General features: G+C 45.7%; 1 protein-coding gene across 1 annotated transcript in view; it reads left to right on the forward strand.

The window, feature by feature from the left end:
* LOC147706979 (cytochrome P450 2K6-like) overlaps window positions 1–1,563 on the forward strand; it is a 409,834-nt gene extending 408,271 nt beyond the window's left edge. Inside the window, exon 9 of the mRNA XM_086926208.1 lies at window positions 1,292–1,563. Within this exon, the coding sequence (XP_086782334.1) occupies window positions 1,292–1,473 (182 nt within the window). The 3' untranslated portion in view covers window positions 1,474–1,563. The remainder of the gene's footprint in view (window positions 1–1,291) is intronic.
* Window positions 1,564–16,702: the final 15,139 nt, after the last annotated feature.

Below are 16,702 nucleotides of genomic sequence, written 5' to 3' on the forward strand. Positions count from 1 at the left end.
TTTTGTTGGGTATTCACTTTATCAAATCTTTTCGCAAAAGTGTACACACTTCCATTGTAATCCCTGTCGTCTCTCTTGACTTTACGCATTTTTCTATCCCTGATCATGTTCTGATGTCTTTTAATTTGATCCCTCAAAATCTCATAATTTTTCTCTGTTGCCTCTTTCAAATTCAATTCTAAGATTATCTTTTCCACTTAAGCTATCTCTTCCAGTAATCTCTCTGATTTCCTTAACACATGTTTAATCAATATATAGTCATCATAGTGGCTGAACTATTGAATAGATTATCCTCTCATTCCTGGAGGAGATCAGTGTGCAGATCGTTAGAATTTGGAAAAGGGAGTCCTCGTGGGACCTTTTTGTTTTCTAAATATTTCCTTAGTGTTATTTCATCCCATCATTTGGAGAGCTCTAACTACCTTAATCTCTCCAATTTTTTGAAATTTCTGTTTGTAGCTTTCCGTGGTATTGGACTGTGAGTCCCTCACTGTTGTCATTGATGATGCTGCACTACCAAACAAAGCTTTGGCTAGTTCTTCACTGTTATAGTTGAACGTAGCCATAGTATAAGTGCAATTTCAAATCAAAAGGTAAACAGAGGCCGGCAAGAACCAATATATACAACAATACAACATAGTCATTTAGGATCACAACTACAACTGCGGGAAATCAGCATGTATGCTGGAATCAACTGTTCTTGTGGGATAGGGAGTGGGCAGGACTGCGGTAAAGAGACAAATACCCACAAAGTCATAGGTATCAAATGTGTATTTACACAAAAAAATGCACTTTATTTTAATACCACCAAATCTGCAGCAAGGGTAGATATTTACTGAAGCGACCCAATATTTTCAGTTTTTGTAGAGGAAGTGATGATTCAATGTAAAATATTTGTTTCATGATAAATAAGATAAGAATATAAAATGAAATGGTCAAATGTTTCAGTCATGCCTGCTATTGTGGATGATTCACTTAGTATCCCTCTTTGGCAAAAATAAGGGAGGGGGATAAAAATGTGCATTGTATATATTTTGTGTGGATTCAGCTTGAGATTTTTGTGAATCTAGTAACAGCCAAATACAGACACAAATTGTGAGAAGAAGCCTATGATGCTTAGAAGTCTGACAAAATAGTGTACAAACTGAAACCACAGAATAATATAGACAGAGAGCTTTACTCCAATGTAGAAAAAAAATGTGGCATAATAAATGCCTAAAAGCAGGAGATGGGGTTCAGACAAAAAAAATTCTGATATATTTTAATAGATTGTATCATTTTTTTGTTATAGGTAGAAGAATCTGTATTGGCCAAAGTCTTGCAAGAATGGAGCTGTTTTTGTTTTTTACAAGTCTTCTTCAAAGGTGTACTTTGCAGCTTCCTCCTGGCGTAACTCATATTGATTTGTCTCCTTCAGTTGGATTCACTACACCCCCCAAGCCTTATGAGATCTGTGCACTTCCACGCTGTTAAAAGATTCTTATTAGATTGTGTATGAAGAATGACTTAATTATTGTCACACTGTCATGGCTAAAACCAATAAACATTGCTGCTGATCCATTCGCTAAATGCGCATGTATGCAATTTATGGGCTTGAGATATTCATATTACATACCTTTAAATGATTATGAGAGGCAAATTCAACATCTCCTATAGTTCCTAGAATAAATTAAATTAACTGAATTTGTATGTTTTTAAACGCTTCAAACATATGCCTGTAAAATATTACTTTCATTCATTTCTGAATTGAGTTATGGACTGTGTGAGGAAGAGGAAGTGAAACTTCAATTGAGAGATGCCATCCTCTGTGATAAGCCCTGGGTTATTTTGATTCTACAATGTCAGTTCTGGATGGCTGGTTGAGTCATAGGGGATGTTATTTGTAATTTGAATAGCACTCCTTTACCCCACTATCCCTGCTGTCCTGCCCCCGAGGTAGGCCCAGTAGGAATTAGTGCCATTTTTACATGTACACAAGTACATGCGCACATATAAAGTTGCCTTCTCTTTGCCACATCGAATTTGGACACACATTTGCATTTGTGACTCTTGGACTGGTTCCTTGGAAACTATGACCTTGCTGACAATGAACACTTCATGAGAACACTATTGTACTGCCTTGGCATTAGACACAAGGCCCTCACATGTGTGACACAAATGTGTTTTATTATTACATCCATATAGCGAGGCAGCTATCTGTGGAATAAAACACCGGCCCAAGACAAGGATAATGCTTTCTATATATAACTTTATGTTTTCTAACATAATCAGAGAAGACACTTTTGCTGGCTTTGAGGGGTCCCTGCATGCCAATATTTTCGCCTGGCAGTTGAACGACATCTCTGTGTGGGGTGTCCAGTTCACGACCAAGACTGGGTCTTACACTCTCACCCACCAGATAATAGGGTTAGATGATCCAGAAGGGGGTTGCTTGGCAAAACATACATCTGTACCGTAGACATGTAGGTTAGGGTTTGGTATGGTAGGAGTACGCTACATAGTTATATTACTATATATGTATGCTTCTATAAGTTGTCTCAACAAGATGGTGGAACTATTTGTTTAATTCACTGTTCTGATATTCATTAAAACTTTTGTCTGCTTCCAATAACCATCACAGCCCATATTTCCATTGCAAGAATCACTACAATAAATATTGAAAAAGCACCTTTGTGTATTTTGTTTATATTTCTCTGCGCAAAAGAAAGCACGAGTGGCTGAGGAAAAAGTTTAAAGTATGTCATCATGGTTTCTGGGGGTACAGAGTTGTCACGTTGAATGGTTTCCAGAACTGTTTGCTCCCTTTTTAGGTTTAGGGGGCTAACTGTGGAACTGCAAAGCTAGATGGTCCTGGGGTCAACATATCCTGTGGGGGTGCATATACTTATTTTTAAGGAAGCAAGGGACCCCTATATTAACATCTAGCTAAAAATAGGGAAATTAAACAATGAGAAAAGATTTAGCTAGGTACTGAACTAAAAAGATTGGATCTACTTTGTGTTACACCAAAATACATTGAAAGAGAAAAAAGAAGAAATAGAAGAACCACCTTATTTAAGTAAATTAGCTATACACAGATATAGATATCAAAACATATATATTTTATTCTTTTTTATGTTATTCATATCCAACTTTGTGATTCATCTATATCATTCAAAAACAGTCATGTTTATATATCGATAATATACGATAGACGGAAGGATGATGGAGGCAGTGCGGCAGGTGTCAACTATGCCTGTTTTGGCATGCGTGCCTTCATCAGGTAGCCGTCTATTGCACATATATTGATAGATGCTTGTATTCAATAAGGTTCTGACGCTTCATAGGTTATCTTGTGTAGCGCCTGGTTGATAAAGTATAATATATATTGCACGTAGGCTAAGAGCCTCACATTTAATCCTCGGTGATTGATCCACGGAAAAGATTTAAAGCTGCAAGTTCGACGCACAGTTAAATTGTCGTACACAGTTTTGATTCGTTGAGCAGATATATTCTGATTTAGTTGTAGATATATTAACTAGGGCCACATGATAAAAGCAAGGATGATACAGGAAAGCTGCAAAACGGCTATCAGACCAGGGAGGGTATTCGTCTATTATTGGGGCATATCGTATCTATCTCCTCTCTCCTCGTCGCGCCGTGCCTTCACTTGCAAAAGGGTTTCCAAGCATGACTTAGTCTGGCACCAACCTAAGTTAATGTTGTCCACAAACGTGCAGTCTCTACTGAAACCAGCTTTTGTGGTCCTGAGTGTTTTAGGCCTGTTTTGTGACAGCACAGATTTCAACAATTCCTATTACTCTCACCGTATACAGCTTGGACTTTGAGTCACTCTTTCCAATCATTGGTTTTCTTCGATCAGACTATTGCAGTTATTGACTTGAGACCTTGTCAATCACATCTTAGCTCAGCCGACTAGACTACTCATTTCTCACTGAACATTGTTGGCTGCTTGAGTGCCTTCTTCCTCATCCACTCAAGTGCTTGCATTTAACTGCAACAGGGATTACTTTACAACTATAGACCTCACTCTCCACTTTTGCTGGCCATATCCAGAGTAACTCGCTCTAATATGCTAAGACTGCATGCATTTGCCCTCTCTGCTTTGTCATTGCCTGTTTTAAGGGCGGACAACTCCAACTCGGCATACATTATTAGTTAAGCAATTTGTTTTGTACTCCTTTTGCTTTACATAATTAGACACCATGTTTGCCTTCAAGTAAAACCCTAAACACAGGGGCGTAACACAGGCCCCCGCAGTGCAGGGGGCCCGACCTGCTGGGGGCCCCCTCAGCACAGTATTCTCGTCCGAGAGCTCAAGCGGGGGGCTGCGAGGAGCAGCATGGGGCTTTTGGAATAAATCTAGATAGACCATGAAAAGCGAAAGAATTTCTATGGGGTATTTGTTGGTTTAACCAACGTGGTTTTCAGTTTGTCTGTTCAGTCAGAAGAGGTGACGTTGTTGTTTCAGAGCTGAAAGCTGGGATTTTGCTGTGGCTGTGCTGCACTCGCGTGCCTAAGCTGCCCACTTTTACTTTCTGAAGTCCTGGGGCGCCACCCTGCCCCCCTTTCTGTGCAAACAGGAAGTGCGCAAAGCGGACAGTGGGCTGGATGTTTATGGCTGTTCTGTTAGCCACAGGCACAACTTCAAGGGACTCCAGCAGCAACACGCACCCGCCACGTGCCTTTCGTGGAAGTCGGAGGGTGCCTTTTCCGCATAAAATTATCTATCCACTTGGTATGGCACTTTAATAGCTGCATAAAAGAAGTGTTTAAATACATTTTCCGTTGAATTAGTTGATATGCCATAAATAGGGCGTACACTGTGGTGTAGAAAATATTAATCCTTAGTGGACTCCTGATTTACTTGCCCAAGCTTCAGCAGAAGTGGGGGGCAGGGAGGTGTATCAGGCGGGAGGGAAGGGCGTGCACGGCTGCACGAGGGAGGTGAGTTTGGGGGGTGAAGGTTGTGCATGTGCCACCTGTCATTAACTGCTGTTAATTGCCCACCCCACAATTCTCCAAGCTAAAACCAGACTTCCAAATCACAATATTTCATGAACTTGAGCCTTCGTGCGAGTTTTCACTTTGTGCACTGCCACTTTCTATGCAAGGTCCAGAACAGTTTTCCTCTTTTGATTTTGTGAAAAAGTTTTAAACTGTTCTTAATGTTAATTTTCAGACGACTTATAATTCAGACTGAACTTGCCCCGCAGTTTGGCGTTACGCTGTGCATCTGTGCAAACTGTTGCTTTACCTCCACATCTGAGCTTGGAATGGAAAACCTATGGAGGCCTGAGAGGGGATAGAAAAACAGGAGAGAGATGCTCCTGCTCTGGAATGCTTCCAAGCCTTTGGCGCTTTCAGAATGAGCAGACAGTATGTGTGTGTTGTGGCAACTATTAATAGTGAGTATCCACAGATCTGCTAAAAATAGCCTGAACTCTCTGGAATGGTGCACGAGTCGGGCCTCTCTGCTGCAAATCCAACATCTGCACCAGTGGGGGGCCCCAGGTCGCGACTTGATCCTAAGAAATGCTGATAACTCTTGAGTGCTCCCACCCAGTGAGGTCCAGACGCATCCTGAAAGGTTGTGTTTGTGTGTAGGGGGTTGTATTCTTTAACTGTTTTGGCCTGCCACATAATGCTTCTACTAAACACTTAACACAATAACATCCCACTCACTTTGAATACAAGTCACAATTAGCAGCTCCTGAAAAACATAAACACAAAGGCAAGACAAGTACAGACATGTACAGAAAGCAGAAAGGAGGAGTTAGTTGGAGAGTGCAAGACTCTAAATTGTAGGCGCTACTCGCCCTTTAAATGGAAAAAGAGCAGAACCTGCCAAAAGGCTCAAATTAACTTCACACCTTTCTCCCCAAGCACCTGTCATTAGAACTATACGTGCCCTCATTCAGAGAAGGTTGAAAACTGATGCCACGAATAGTTAACTACATTAACATACTCGTTAACCATGATATTCCAGTTGCTGCACATTTCACACATCTTTTTATGTCTGCTGTGCCTCAAGTACATATTATTATCAGTTCTTACAGTAGACAGATCCACATCACACACCATGTCAAGAAGCTACACTGGCTCCTGATCCAGAAGAGATGCCAGTTCAAGATTATGACCCACGCATACAAAGCTCAGGACAACAAAGGACCAGCATACATCAACAAATGACTGATCTTCCACCAACCGACCAGACACTTCCGCTCCAGCTCCATTTTCCTTGCAGATACCCCCCGAATCCGGCATAGCAACAGTAGCAGACGCTCCTTCTCACACCTGGATGCCAAAGCTTGGAACGACCTTCCCCTGCACCTCAGGATAGCCTCATCGCACCAGCAATTGAGGAAAGAACTCAAGACCTGGCTGTTTGAATGAAGAGATCACCACGAAGCAGTTATCAATTCCAGCGCCTTGAGACCTTCACAGCAGGGGCGTAACACAGGCCCCACAGCCCCTGCGGTACAGAGCTGCGGGGGCCCCCTTCAGCACATTTCTTTTGCCGAGAGTTCCTGCTAAAGTTCGGAGCAGAACACTGTGCTCCAAGACACATTTTATTGTTATAGAAATGTATGTGTCAAGTGTAATGCAAATAGCTGAATCCCACTAGATCAACAGAATCGCCTCCTCGCCTTACATATGTACAGCGCTTGTTGTTTCCAACCTAAATTGTGCTATGTAAGCACCGACGTCTACATGTAGATTCCTAAGCAAATTTCAGACAATAAAAAATGCCCCACCTGCACAATAAGCTTTTGATATATTGGACGACTATGTGGGGCACTTGGGCACTGTTTGCAGAGTAGCAGAAAGGAGCTTCGAGAAAGGGATGGTGTGGTTCATACAAGTAGGAAACACAAACACTGTTCTAAATCACAGGTTCTCCACCCACGCAACCATGTGATCTCAAGCAAATTGCATCAGCTCAGTGTCACTGTGTAAAGCGCTCTATGCCCTTAAGCCAAGTTCAAACGCAGAGGGGGTACTAGGGCATCTTTTCTCGACCCCGGATCAGGGGTTAAAATCCGGACAGGTCCTCTCAAAGTTTCATCATTCCAAGGTCTTGAAATACGTACCATTAGCTAACAAAAACTTATCTTATCTTTTTTGGTTACTTTTTCAGTACTTCGTGTGGCATGTGCCCGTTTAGCAAATAGACATTTTATTGTTTTTATAAAACTGCCTGTCAAACTTAGATCATCCTCTGTACATCTATATGCACCTTGCAGGGGGAGCCCTCAAGTTTCGTTCTGCTACTCGCTCTGTGCTGTGTACCCATTGTGAGTTTTTACCATATTTCTTGTTTTAGGTATTATGAAAACAAACATTGTTTTTCATTTCAGGAGACTGCATGTCCTATCAATCAATCAATCAAAGCATTTATAGAGCGCGCTACTCACCCGTGAGGGTCTCAAGGCGCTAGGGGGGGGGGGGGTGCTGCTACTGCTCGAAGAGCCATGTCTTGAGGTGCTTTTTCTGAAGCTGAGATGGTCCTGGGTCAGTCGCAGGTGAGTGGGGAGGGAGTTTCAGGTCTTCGCAGCCAGGTAGGAAAATGATCTTCCTCCGGAGGTGGTTCTGTGAATTCGTGGGACGATGGCGAGGGTGAGGCTGGTGGAGCTAAGCTGGCGGGTGGGGGCGTAGAACGAGAGTCGGCTGTTGAGGTAGTTTGGGCCCATGTTGTGGAGTGCTTTGTTTGCGTGGGTGAACAGTCTGAACGTGATCCTTTTGTTGACGGGAGCCAGTGGAGGTTTCTTAGGTGGGTGGTTATGTGGCTGATGTTTTGTATGCGCTTGAGCCTAGTCTGGAGCTTGGCGGTGGTTCCTGCGTATAGGGAGTTCCCGTAGGCCAGTCGGCTGATGACGAGGGCCTGGGTGACTGGTTTCTGTGGGATCCCTCGGAAGATCTTCCGAAGCATTCTCAGGGTGTTGAAGCATGAAGATGAGATGGCATTGACTTGTTTGGTCATCGTGAGGGAGAAGTCCAGGATAAAGCCCAGGTTGCGTGCGTGGTCCGTGGGTGTCGGTGCGGTTCCCAGCGCCGGGGGCCACCAAGAGTTATCCCAGGCAGATGGGGATTGTCCGAGGATGAGGACGTCCGTCTTGTCTGAGTTGAGCTTGAGACGGCTGTGCTTCATCCAGTCTGCTACTTCTTTCATCCCTTCCTGGAAGTTGGTTTTGACGGTGGCTGGGACCTTAGTGAGGGATAGTATCAGCTGGGTGTTGACGGCGTAGGAGATGATGTTGATGTTGTGTTTTGGTGCGATGGTGGCCAGGGGTCTCATGTAGATGTTGAAGAGTGTTGGGCTGAGTGAGGATCCTTGAGGAACACCACAGATGATCTCGGTGGCCGCGGATCGGAAGGGGGGAGGCGGACTCTCTGGGTTCTTCCGGAGAGGAACGAGATGATCTAATCCAGGGCCTTCCCTTGGATTCCAGTGTTGCTGAGGCGCTGTATTAGTGTGCGGTAGCATACAGTGTCGAAGGCTGCTGAGAGGTCCAGGAGGATGAGGGCAGCTGTTTCCCCGTTGTCTATCAGGGTTCTGATGTCGTCTGTGGCTGCGATGACGGCGGTCTTGGTGCTGTGGTTGGCTCGGAATCCAGCCTGGGAAGGGTCGAGTGAGTTGTTGTCCTCGAGGAAAGCAGTCAACTGTTTGTTGACGGTTTTCTCGATGACTTTAGCCAGGAAGGGGAGAAGAGAGATGAGACGGAAGTTCCTCAGGTCCTTTGGGTCTGATGTGGGTTTCTTCAGGAGGGCGTTGATCTCTGCGTGTTTCAGCTTTCAGGGAAGGTTGCTGACGTGAAGGAGCTGTTTATGACGTTCCGCAGGTGGGGTGCAATGGTGGTGCCGGCTTTGTTGAAGATGTGGTGGGGGCAAGGGTCGGAGGGGCAGCCGGAGTGGATGGTGCTCATGACGTGGGTGGTGTCATCATTGCTGATGGCGGTCCAGGAGTTGATGGTGTTGCTGGGGGTCATTGGTTTGGTGTCCTGAAGTAGAGTTTGGGGTCCGAAGCTGTTGTGTATGTCTGCATTTTTGCGGTTCAAGAACTTGGCAAGGGATTTGCAGAGGTCTTGCGTAGGGGTGATGGCCTTGCAGGCGTTGGGGTTGGAGAGCTCTTTGACGATGCTGAAGAGTTCCTTGCTGTTATGGGTGTTGTTGTCCAGTCGCTCTTTGAACGATGTTCTCTTGGTGGTCCGGATCTGCTGATGGTATTCGCGGGTGGTGGTTTTGAGGATAGTCATGTTTTCTGTCGTTCGTTCTTAGCGCCAGATCTTTTCAAGTGTTCAGCAGGTTCTCTTTGCAGTTTTGAGGTACAAATTAACATTCAGCCCCAGACATCTCAGTGGAGGAACACACACAAAGCTTTACCAGTACCAGTGTGGGGAGTTTGTGTTCAGGTTTCTACCTTGTGATCTGTTGTTTTACTTCGCAGCAATGTAATATTTAAGTGTTTACATAGCCTGCACTGGTTCAATTCTATCTTGTGTAATAGGTTTAAACACCTTGTTAGTCATTGCTTCATCCGCCTCTTGTGATGGAAGTAGTGTAGTGTAGTTCCTATATTCCCAATAGGCTCTGCACATTGAAATAACATAAACTATAGTTTTGACGTAGTACTTAGGTCGACTAAGTCTCTATTGAATATGTTAGACTTAATTGTGTGTGCCAGCTAGCTCAGAGGTCACTAGAAACTTTCTCGAGTAAACAAGAAGGTGTTAACTTTCCTGACTAGACAAGAAGGGATTAGCTTCTGACAACCATATACCAGCCAACTTTGTTCCCCCTGAAATAAGGAATATCTCCAGAGTCGCGGAAACAATAGATAGCTATTTCACTCAGTCAATCGTGCATGCTTCATTTCACCAGAAGTGCAGAGAAATAGAGAGACAGGCGTTTTCAATAAAAAGGGTTATTTATTGAGTAGTCTTCTTTCTCATGCAAGAGAAATGAATTGCCACAATTGCAATACTTGTCATAAAGTAAAGTGCGTACAGTAAAATGAGTATTATGAAATAATACTGTAAAAGCATTTATATGGTTTCTAAGCCATAAGATACTTAAAATGGATAAAATACATACAATGATAAAATAATGACTAAACGTACTCAACTGGTGTTTCTAAGATACGCCTACCCCGGTGTACCTAACCTAAGCCTAGTACGTGGGAAGGAGTAGATGAGTTACAGTTTTCGCCTAGAATTTGAATCAAGAATTCTCTAAAGATCTAATCAGCTCTGCACCTTGGGTATAGAATGAAGGAGTTCTTGTATCTCTCTCTCAGGACTCGATCTCCCAGCAACCCGCGAGGGTGTCAGGGAAACACTGGAGCTGGATTTCTCGGCAGGAGAAAAGACAGCGTCTCTCTCAGTGCGTCAACAGGGAGGGTCGGCTTCCTTCGGCACTCGCATCAGCAGGGCGTCGGGCAAGTAGATAGCCGATCTGCTCCAAACCACCGTGTGTTGCTTAAGGCAGATGTTGGTATATTTATACCTGGAAGGTGCCGAGTTTGATGTAAGGTTGGACATAAGACATCACTAAGAACTCGCAATTCTTTCAGGACTCCAGGAGTTCTAGGACAAAGCAATACTGAAGCAGGGGGAATTCCCGGGCTGCTGGACGCTTGGTTTGTTTAAGAATGCGTTGTGCTTTCTAGGACTCTATGGGAGTAGCCTTGCCTTATTTGGACTGCATTGGCTATGACTTAATATGGATATTATTCTTATGCCTTTATAAGGATATGATTTGATATAACCACATAAGGGCATAAATCAGGAATGTTTTAATTAGGGTCCTAGATACATTCACAACAGTAGGAGCCCTTTAGGACACCCTATTTCCTGCAGATTTCACAGAGATCTCTGCAGTGGGCGTTCAACCAGCTGAGTTATCCTACTAACATGGGTTTGAATATTTTTTTCACTGGCTCTGCAGGGGACCTTCTTCTTACATCTTGGTTTGGTGGTGGGCATAAAATAAGGTCTTCAATGAATAGAGCACAAAAAACGAACCTGTGGTCCAGCTGGACTGGCACATAAGAGGCAAGGACTGGCATTATCAACTAGGTAGATGCCACAAGAGGGAAAGTAATGAAAACGAAAGTTATGGAAGCCCGTTTATACTAATTATGTCCTTACAATTCAAATATAGACAAGGATTTACTTAATTCTAAAACATAGTGCAAAATAACAGATTTAGACCAAGTACAATTAGTATAATTAAGCCTAATTTTTTAAAAAATATTGTGCAATGCCAATCACACAAAAGTACATTACAGGAATTTCGCACACCTCTTGTTTTAAGCAGGCTGCTCTATCGAGTTGTACTCCCTTTGTATTAGGAAGCATCCGTACCCAAAGATCGGACATAAAGCTTTTCCAAACTGTCAAATGTGTGATCTCACAACTGCCATCTTGGGATCTGTTAGAATAAAGATGCACCCTTCTTTTTCTTGATAATTCACATTGTAATGCTGAGAGAAGAACGTTGCAGTTGCAGTCTTTAGAGACTTCAAAGATTCATCTGAACCTGGATCCGCCACTTTCGAAAAGCGCTTTTGGACATTTTCTAACAGAATTCAAGAAACAGGTGTTTTACCTGTATAAAAAAAGCATAGACTTAATATAATTTCACTTTCCCTAGGAGTACACACATAATCTAGCAAAATCCTTCCTTCTTTGGAGGAAGGAAAAACTAGTAGCAGAAAATTAAGGACAGATGTACTATTTACTAATCTGTGAATAATTTTCTGAACTAAACTATGTACAAATAGGTCACTTCAGAAAACTTGTAACTCAACCAGCCTCATTAATATTCATGAGGTAGGTTGCAAATTGTGACTCACTCCTATTGGAGGCCATCGAAGTGATGATGGCCTGATGAAGCCAGAAGACAATCATGTATAGGAAACAGGACTGAATTTAACAAATAACATTTTGCTTATTTGTTTGATAGTTTACACTGCATCCTCCCCAGCAAACTCTTCTTTTAAAACTTTCACAAAGTAGAAGGAGTATCAAGGTACACCTTTCCTTTTGCTAAAAGGTTACCCCTCCGATATGGGAGTTGGTAACTTTTCAATGATTAATGACTGCTATTTTGGTCCTAAACCATTGATACATATTGATAGGAATGTTTATTTAGAAGGAACACCAAAATAAGGTTTAGTTCTCAACCAGTTTCAGTTACTGTGAGATGCTGGCTCAGTATATGATGTTTGCTAATGTCAGTGGCCACCTTGCACTGATCCAGACAACTGTTGGTGATTTTAGTGGTCTAAGACAACTTTAGAGAGCTCTCTGAGTGGTAGTGGTGGAGAGCAACGTTCAGGCTTAGTCCAAAAGGAGTGTAAACCAGCTCGTTTTACCAGAACATAATCCTATAGGTATAGATTAAGTGAAAAAGAACCACACAGTGTATTTATAAAAATATGTATTTATCATAAGACACTCACTAACACATACAGATAACTCCTAGCTGGAGATATACACAATGCACACGGTACTTTGAACTAGAAACAGGTAAGTAGCACAGAATACACAGTGGTCCCACGAAGGAGAACAAACCATATACTAAAACAGTGGTATGCAAACCACGACTCAACTTAAAATAATACTCAGAGGACGCAGAAGTGCCAGAGACCCAATGAAAAGCCCAAGGTGAGAATCTAAGAGCTCCAGGGAGGTTGTGTGCAGTGTTGGTACACAACTGTGTTCTTCATACAAATCAACGTGTAAGTCACAGTTACAATTTTAAAGAGAAGGACCCTTCTCAGTAGACCCTAAAGAAACCCCTTGGAAGATGGAAGGTTGGAGACCCACCCCACCCGTGGATACCTTAAGAGTCAGGATATCTGCCCATGGGGAGCCGGGTGCATAAGTGTGAAGTGGCATTGGAAACCGCTGTCAAACCCAATGGAGGACTTCAAGAAGAAGCAGCTGCTGGTGAAGGTGAAAGTGTCTGGTGGAACCCAAATGTGGATTCAAGTCGAGAAGTACCTGAAAGCAGAAGAGACAGAGTCTATGACACTGACCATGTTGTGAGTGATGAAAATTGTGAGGTCATAGGCAGGGGGCGCAAGTAATAGTTAGCTCAGCTAACTCTAATTAATGAATTTCTCTAGTTTTGGATGAGTAAAGTATCACCCTAAATCTAACGCCCCTGTAACCTTTGTTTTTTTCAGTGAATTTATAAGGTTTTTAAAATTCTTTTTCCTAACTATACCATCCCTGTATTGTTCAATTTTTTCAATTTCTAAGGTTTCTTAAAATTCTATTTCTTCATTGTAACATCCATTTTTTTTTTTTTTGAAAAACCTTTATTTGTAGAAAAAGTACACCGCTATTTAGCCGTACATCCCGGAGGCCAGGCAGCATTAAGATAGCACAGAAAGTCGTGTACACAACAACACGCAGGAGCAATCAGGTTTAATTTTTATAATGAGGAACAGTATAGGAACCTAAAGAAAGAGAAGGGCCTCAAGAGGCCACGAAAAGGAAGTGCCGGAGCACAGAAGAGTTAGAAAGAAGAAAAAGTAAGAAGAGAAGTGGCCGAGGACAGAGCAAGCATAGTAAAGGGGCACCGTGGGAGGGGGCCGGGGGCCGCACATCCAACTCAACTCAGGTATATATGTGCAGCACGAGATTACGATGGGGGGCTCTCACTTCAGGATGACCTGCCTGGAAGCACGGGAAGGGTAGCATTCTATGGGGAGGGTGGGACGTCCACCTCCGGGTCAGGCGGGGGCTCACATAAATCGCCCCGGTAAGAGTTCCAGGCGCCCCACACAGATCTCCACGCTCTGGGCTTGCCCCTGGCCACATACACCGTTTTCTCCCGCACCATGCACCAGTCCATGTTATTCATCCAAAGGGTAAGGGACGGGGGTGCGGGCGCGCCCCATTTCTGGGCAATGTCCCTCTTGGCCACCATATTACCTAAGGTTACCCACCGAGTCTGGGCTACACTGTAGTCATTCGGACACCACACATTGAGGAGGCAACGGCGAGCCTCGGCTGGCAGGGCCACACCCGTCACCTCCTCCATCACATCATGCACACGCTTCCAATATCGGGCCACACCAGGACACTCCCAGAGAACGTGGAGGAAGGTGGCCAGCAGACCGCAACCCCGCCGACACAGGCCATCCGTGGAAAGCCCCATATGAATGAGCCTGGGGCCGGTAACATACACCCTATGAAGGATTTTCAGCTGGACCAGACGTAGTCTCGCCGATATGGCCACCTCCCTGGGAGAAGACGCCGCCGACTGCCATTCCTCATCATCCAGTTCTATACCGTCATTCACCCAGTGCATTCGCAACCGTTCAAGCAAGTCCACCCTCACGTTGATCAGCTTCTTGTAGGTCAAGGAAATGGCACTGTCCGGCATATAGCCGTCCAGTACCCGATCCTCCAGGGGGGAAGATTCAGGGATGGCGTCACCGTCAGTGACGTGAGGGGAGAGGGCGTGACTAAGCTGGGCGTGTCGGAAAAATTCCGTCGGCGCCAGCTGGTATTCGTGTTGCATCGAGGCAAACGATTTAATGCCGCCCCGCACAATCATGTCACCCACTTTAGAAATGCCTATGGTGTCCCACCGGTCAAAACCTTTGGTCTTCCACAATTTCCCCAGCACGTCGGAATCATACAGGGGAGTAGCCAAAGTGATCTTATCCTTCCAGCCAAGGGTGTCCGTCACCGTGCGCCATACACGTACCATCGTTCTGGTTGGGCCCGTCAATCGACGGTCCAACGACCTAGAGTAGAGAGCTCTGTAGTAGTTGCCATCCCCAACCAGCCAGCGATCCATTGCATAGCCCGGACTAACCGCTGGGCCATAAAAGCCATGGTTGACCGCCGCAAGCTGGGATGCCCAGTAATATCTTCGCATGTCCGGTAGCGCTATCCCACCGTCATAGCAGGGAATAGTCAGCTTAGGCAACGATATCCTCGGCCGTCCATCCCACAGCAGCGTCCTCTGCAGGGACTCGATCTCACCAAAATATTTGGCAGGAATCGGATCCTGCGAGTTCTGCAGGGCATAGAGAAAGCGGGGTAGCGCCATCATCTTAAACAGTGCCGCCCTACCCATCAGGGAGATAGGCAGCTTTTTCCAGATCTCGACATCCCTCTTCAGGCGCTCCAACGGTGGCAAAAGATTGTGTGTGTAGCGGGCACGCGGGTCTAGCGACACGTAGATGCCCAAGTACCGGAAGCCCTGTTGGGCTACCTGAATCGAGCACCCACGGGGGAGGCGCGGGGTATCTCCACGCACCGTGTATAGGGAGGATTTGGACCAATTGATCACTAACCCCGAGTACGACCCAAAGACTCCCAGTAGGTCGAAGACCACGATGAGCGAGCGGCAGGGAGAGGTAAGGTAAAGAAGGATGTCGTCCGCGTAAAGCGACACACGATCCTCGAAGCCAGGCGACCACTTAATGCCCGAAACATCGGGGTGTGTTCTAATCCTTGCTGCCAAGGGCTCCAGCGCTAGCGCAAACAGGAGCGGCGAAAGCGGGCAGCCCTGTCTGGTACCTCTGTGCAGCGTGAAAGAAGCCGAGAGTCTACCGTTAACTGCGACATTAGCCAGCGGAGCAGAATATAGCAGCCGGACCCATCCAATATAGGAAGGTCCGAAGCCCAGCTTAGCTAGAACAGCCCACAGGTAACTCCACTCGAGGGAATCGAAAGCCATGGTAGCGTCAAGGGAAGCCAGAACCGCCGGGTCACGGAGCAAGTGAGCACGTGCCAGTACAGCGTGGAGTCTCCTCAGGTTAAGCGCCGTGTTCCGGTGTGGGATGAACCCAGACTGGTCCGGATGAACCAGGTCCGAGATCACTCCCACCAGCCGGTTGGCTAGCAGTTTCGCTAGGATTTTGGGTTCCGCATTTAACAATGAGATAGGTCGGTAAGACCGGGGCAGGTTCCGGGGCTTCCCTTCTTTGTGGATCACCACTACGGTGGCTAGTCTCTGGTCCGGGGGGAGTTCACCCCGCTCACGGGCCTCGAGGAACATTTTACGCAGCGGTGTGGCCAGCGCTTCAGCCCTTAATTTATACAGCTCCACCGGGATACCATTCGGTCCCGGCGCCTTACCGGACCGTAACGAGCGAATCGCCAGGGCAACCTCATCGTCAGACAGGTCTCGGTCCATGTCCTCCCGGTCAAGATCCGATAGACAGGGGAGGTCAATATCCTCCAAATAGGAGGCCGAAGCGGACTCCGGGAGAGAGGTAGCAGAGGTATAGACCCCCGCGAAGTATCCAGCGAAGGACTCGGCTATGGCCGCCGGGTCCGTCAAAGTCAGGCCGTCCTCGCCCACCAACTCCGGGACCACCCGGGACGCCAACTCCCTCCTGTCCAACCAGGCCAGGAGCTTCCCAGCCTTATCACCGGAATCGTAGATCCTTCCCTGCTGTTCCCTACTCAAGGCCTTAGCTGCATCAGTAGCCGTGGCTCGGAGTTCGGATTGCTTAAGCGAGAGGGCATGGACCAAATCGGGCGACGGGCCCAGCTCCAGCTGAGCGTTTAAGTCTGCAAGTTCAGACTCCAGTCGTACCACATCTTCATCGCGGCGGCGGCGCGCCTCCGCAATCAGGGAGAAGGCCTCGCCACGGAGAACAGCCTTAAAGGCCTCCCACAATGTAGCGGCCGAGGCCACGGAGCCAGCATTCTCAGCAAAGTAC

The sequence above is a fragment of the Lissotriton vulgaris genome, chromosome 6 (genome assembly GCF_964263255.1).
Source record: "Lissotriton vulgaris chromosome 6, aLisVul1.2, whole genome shotgun sequence".
Taxonomy (NCBI): Eukaryota; Metazoa; Chordata; class Amphibia; order Caudata; family Salamandridae; genus Lissotriton; species Lissotriton vulgaris.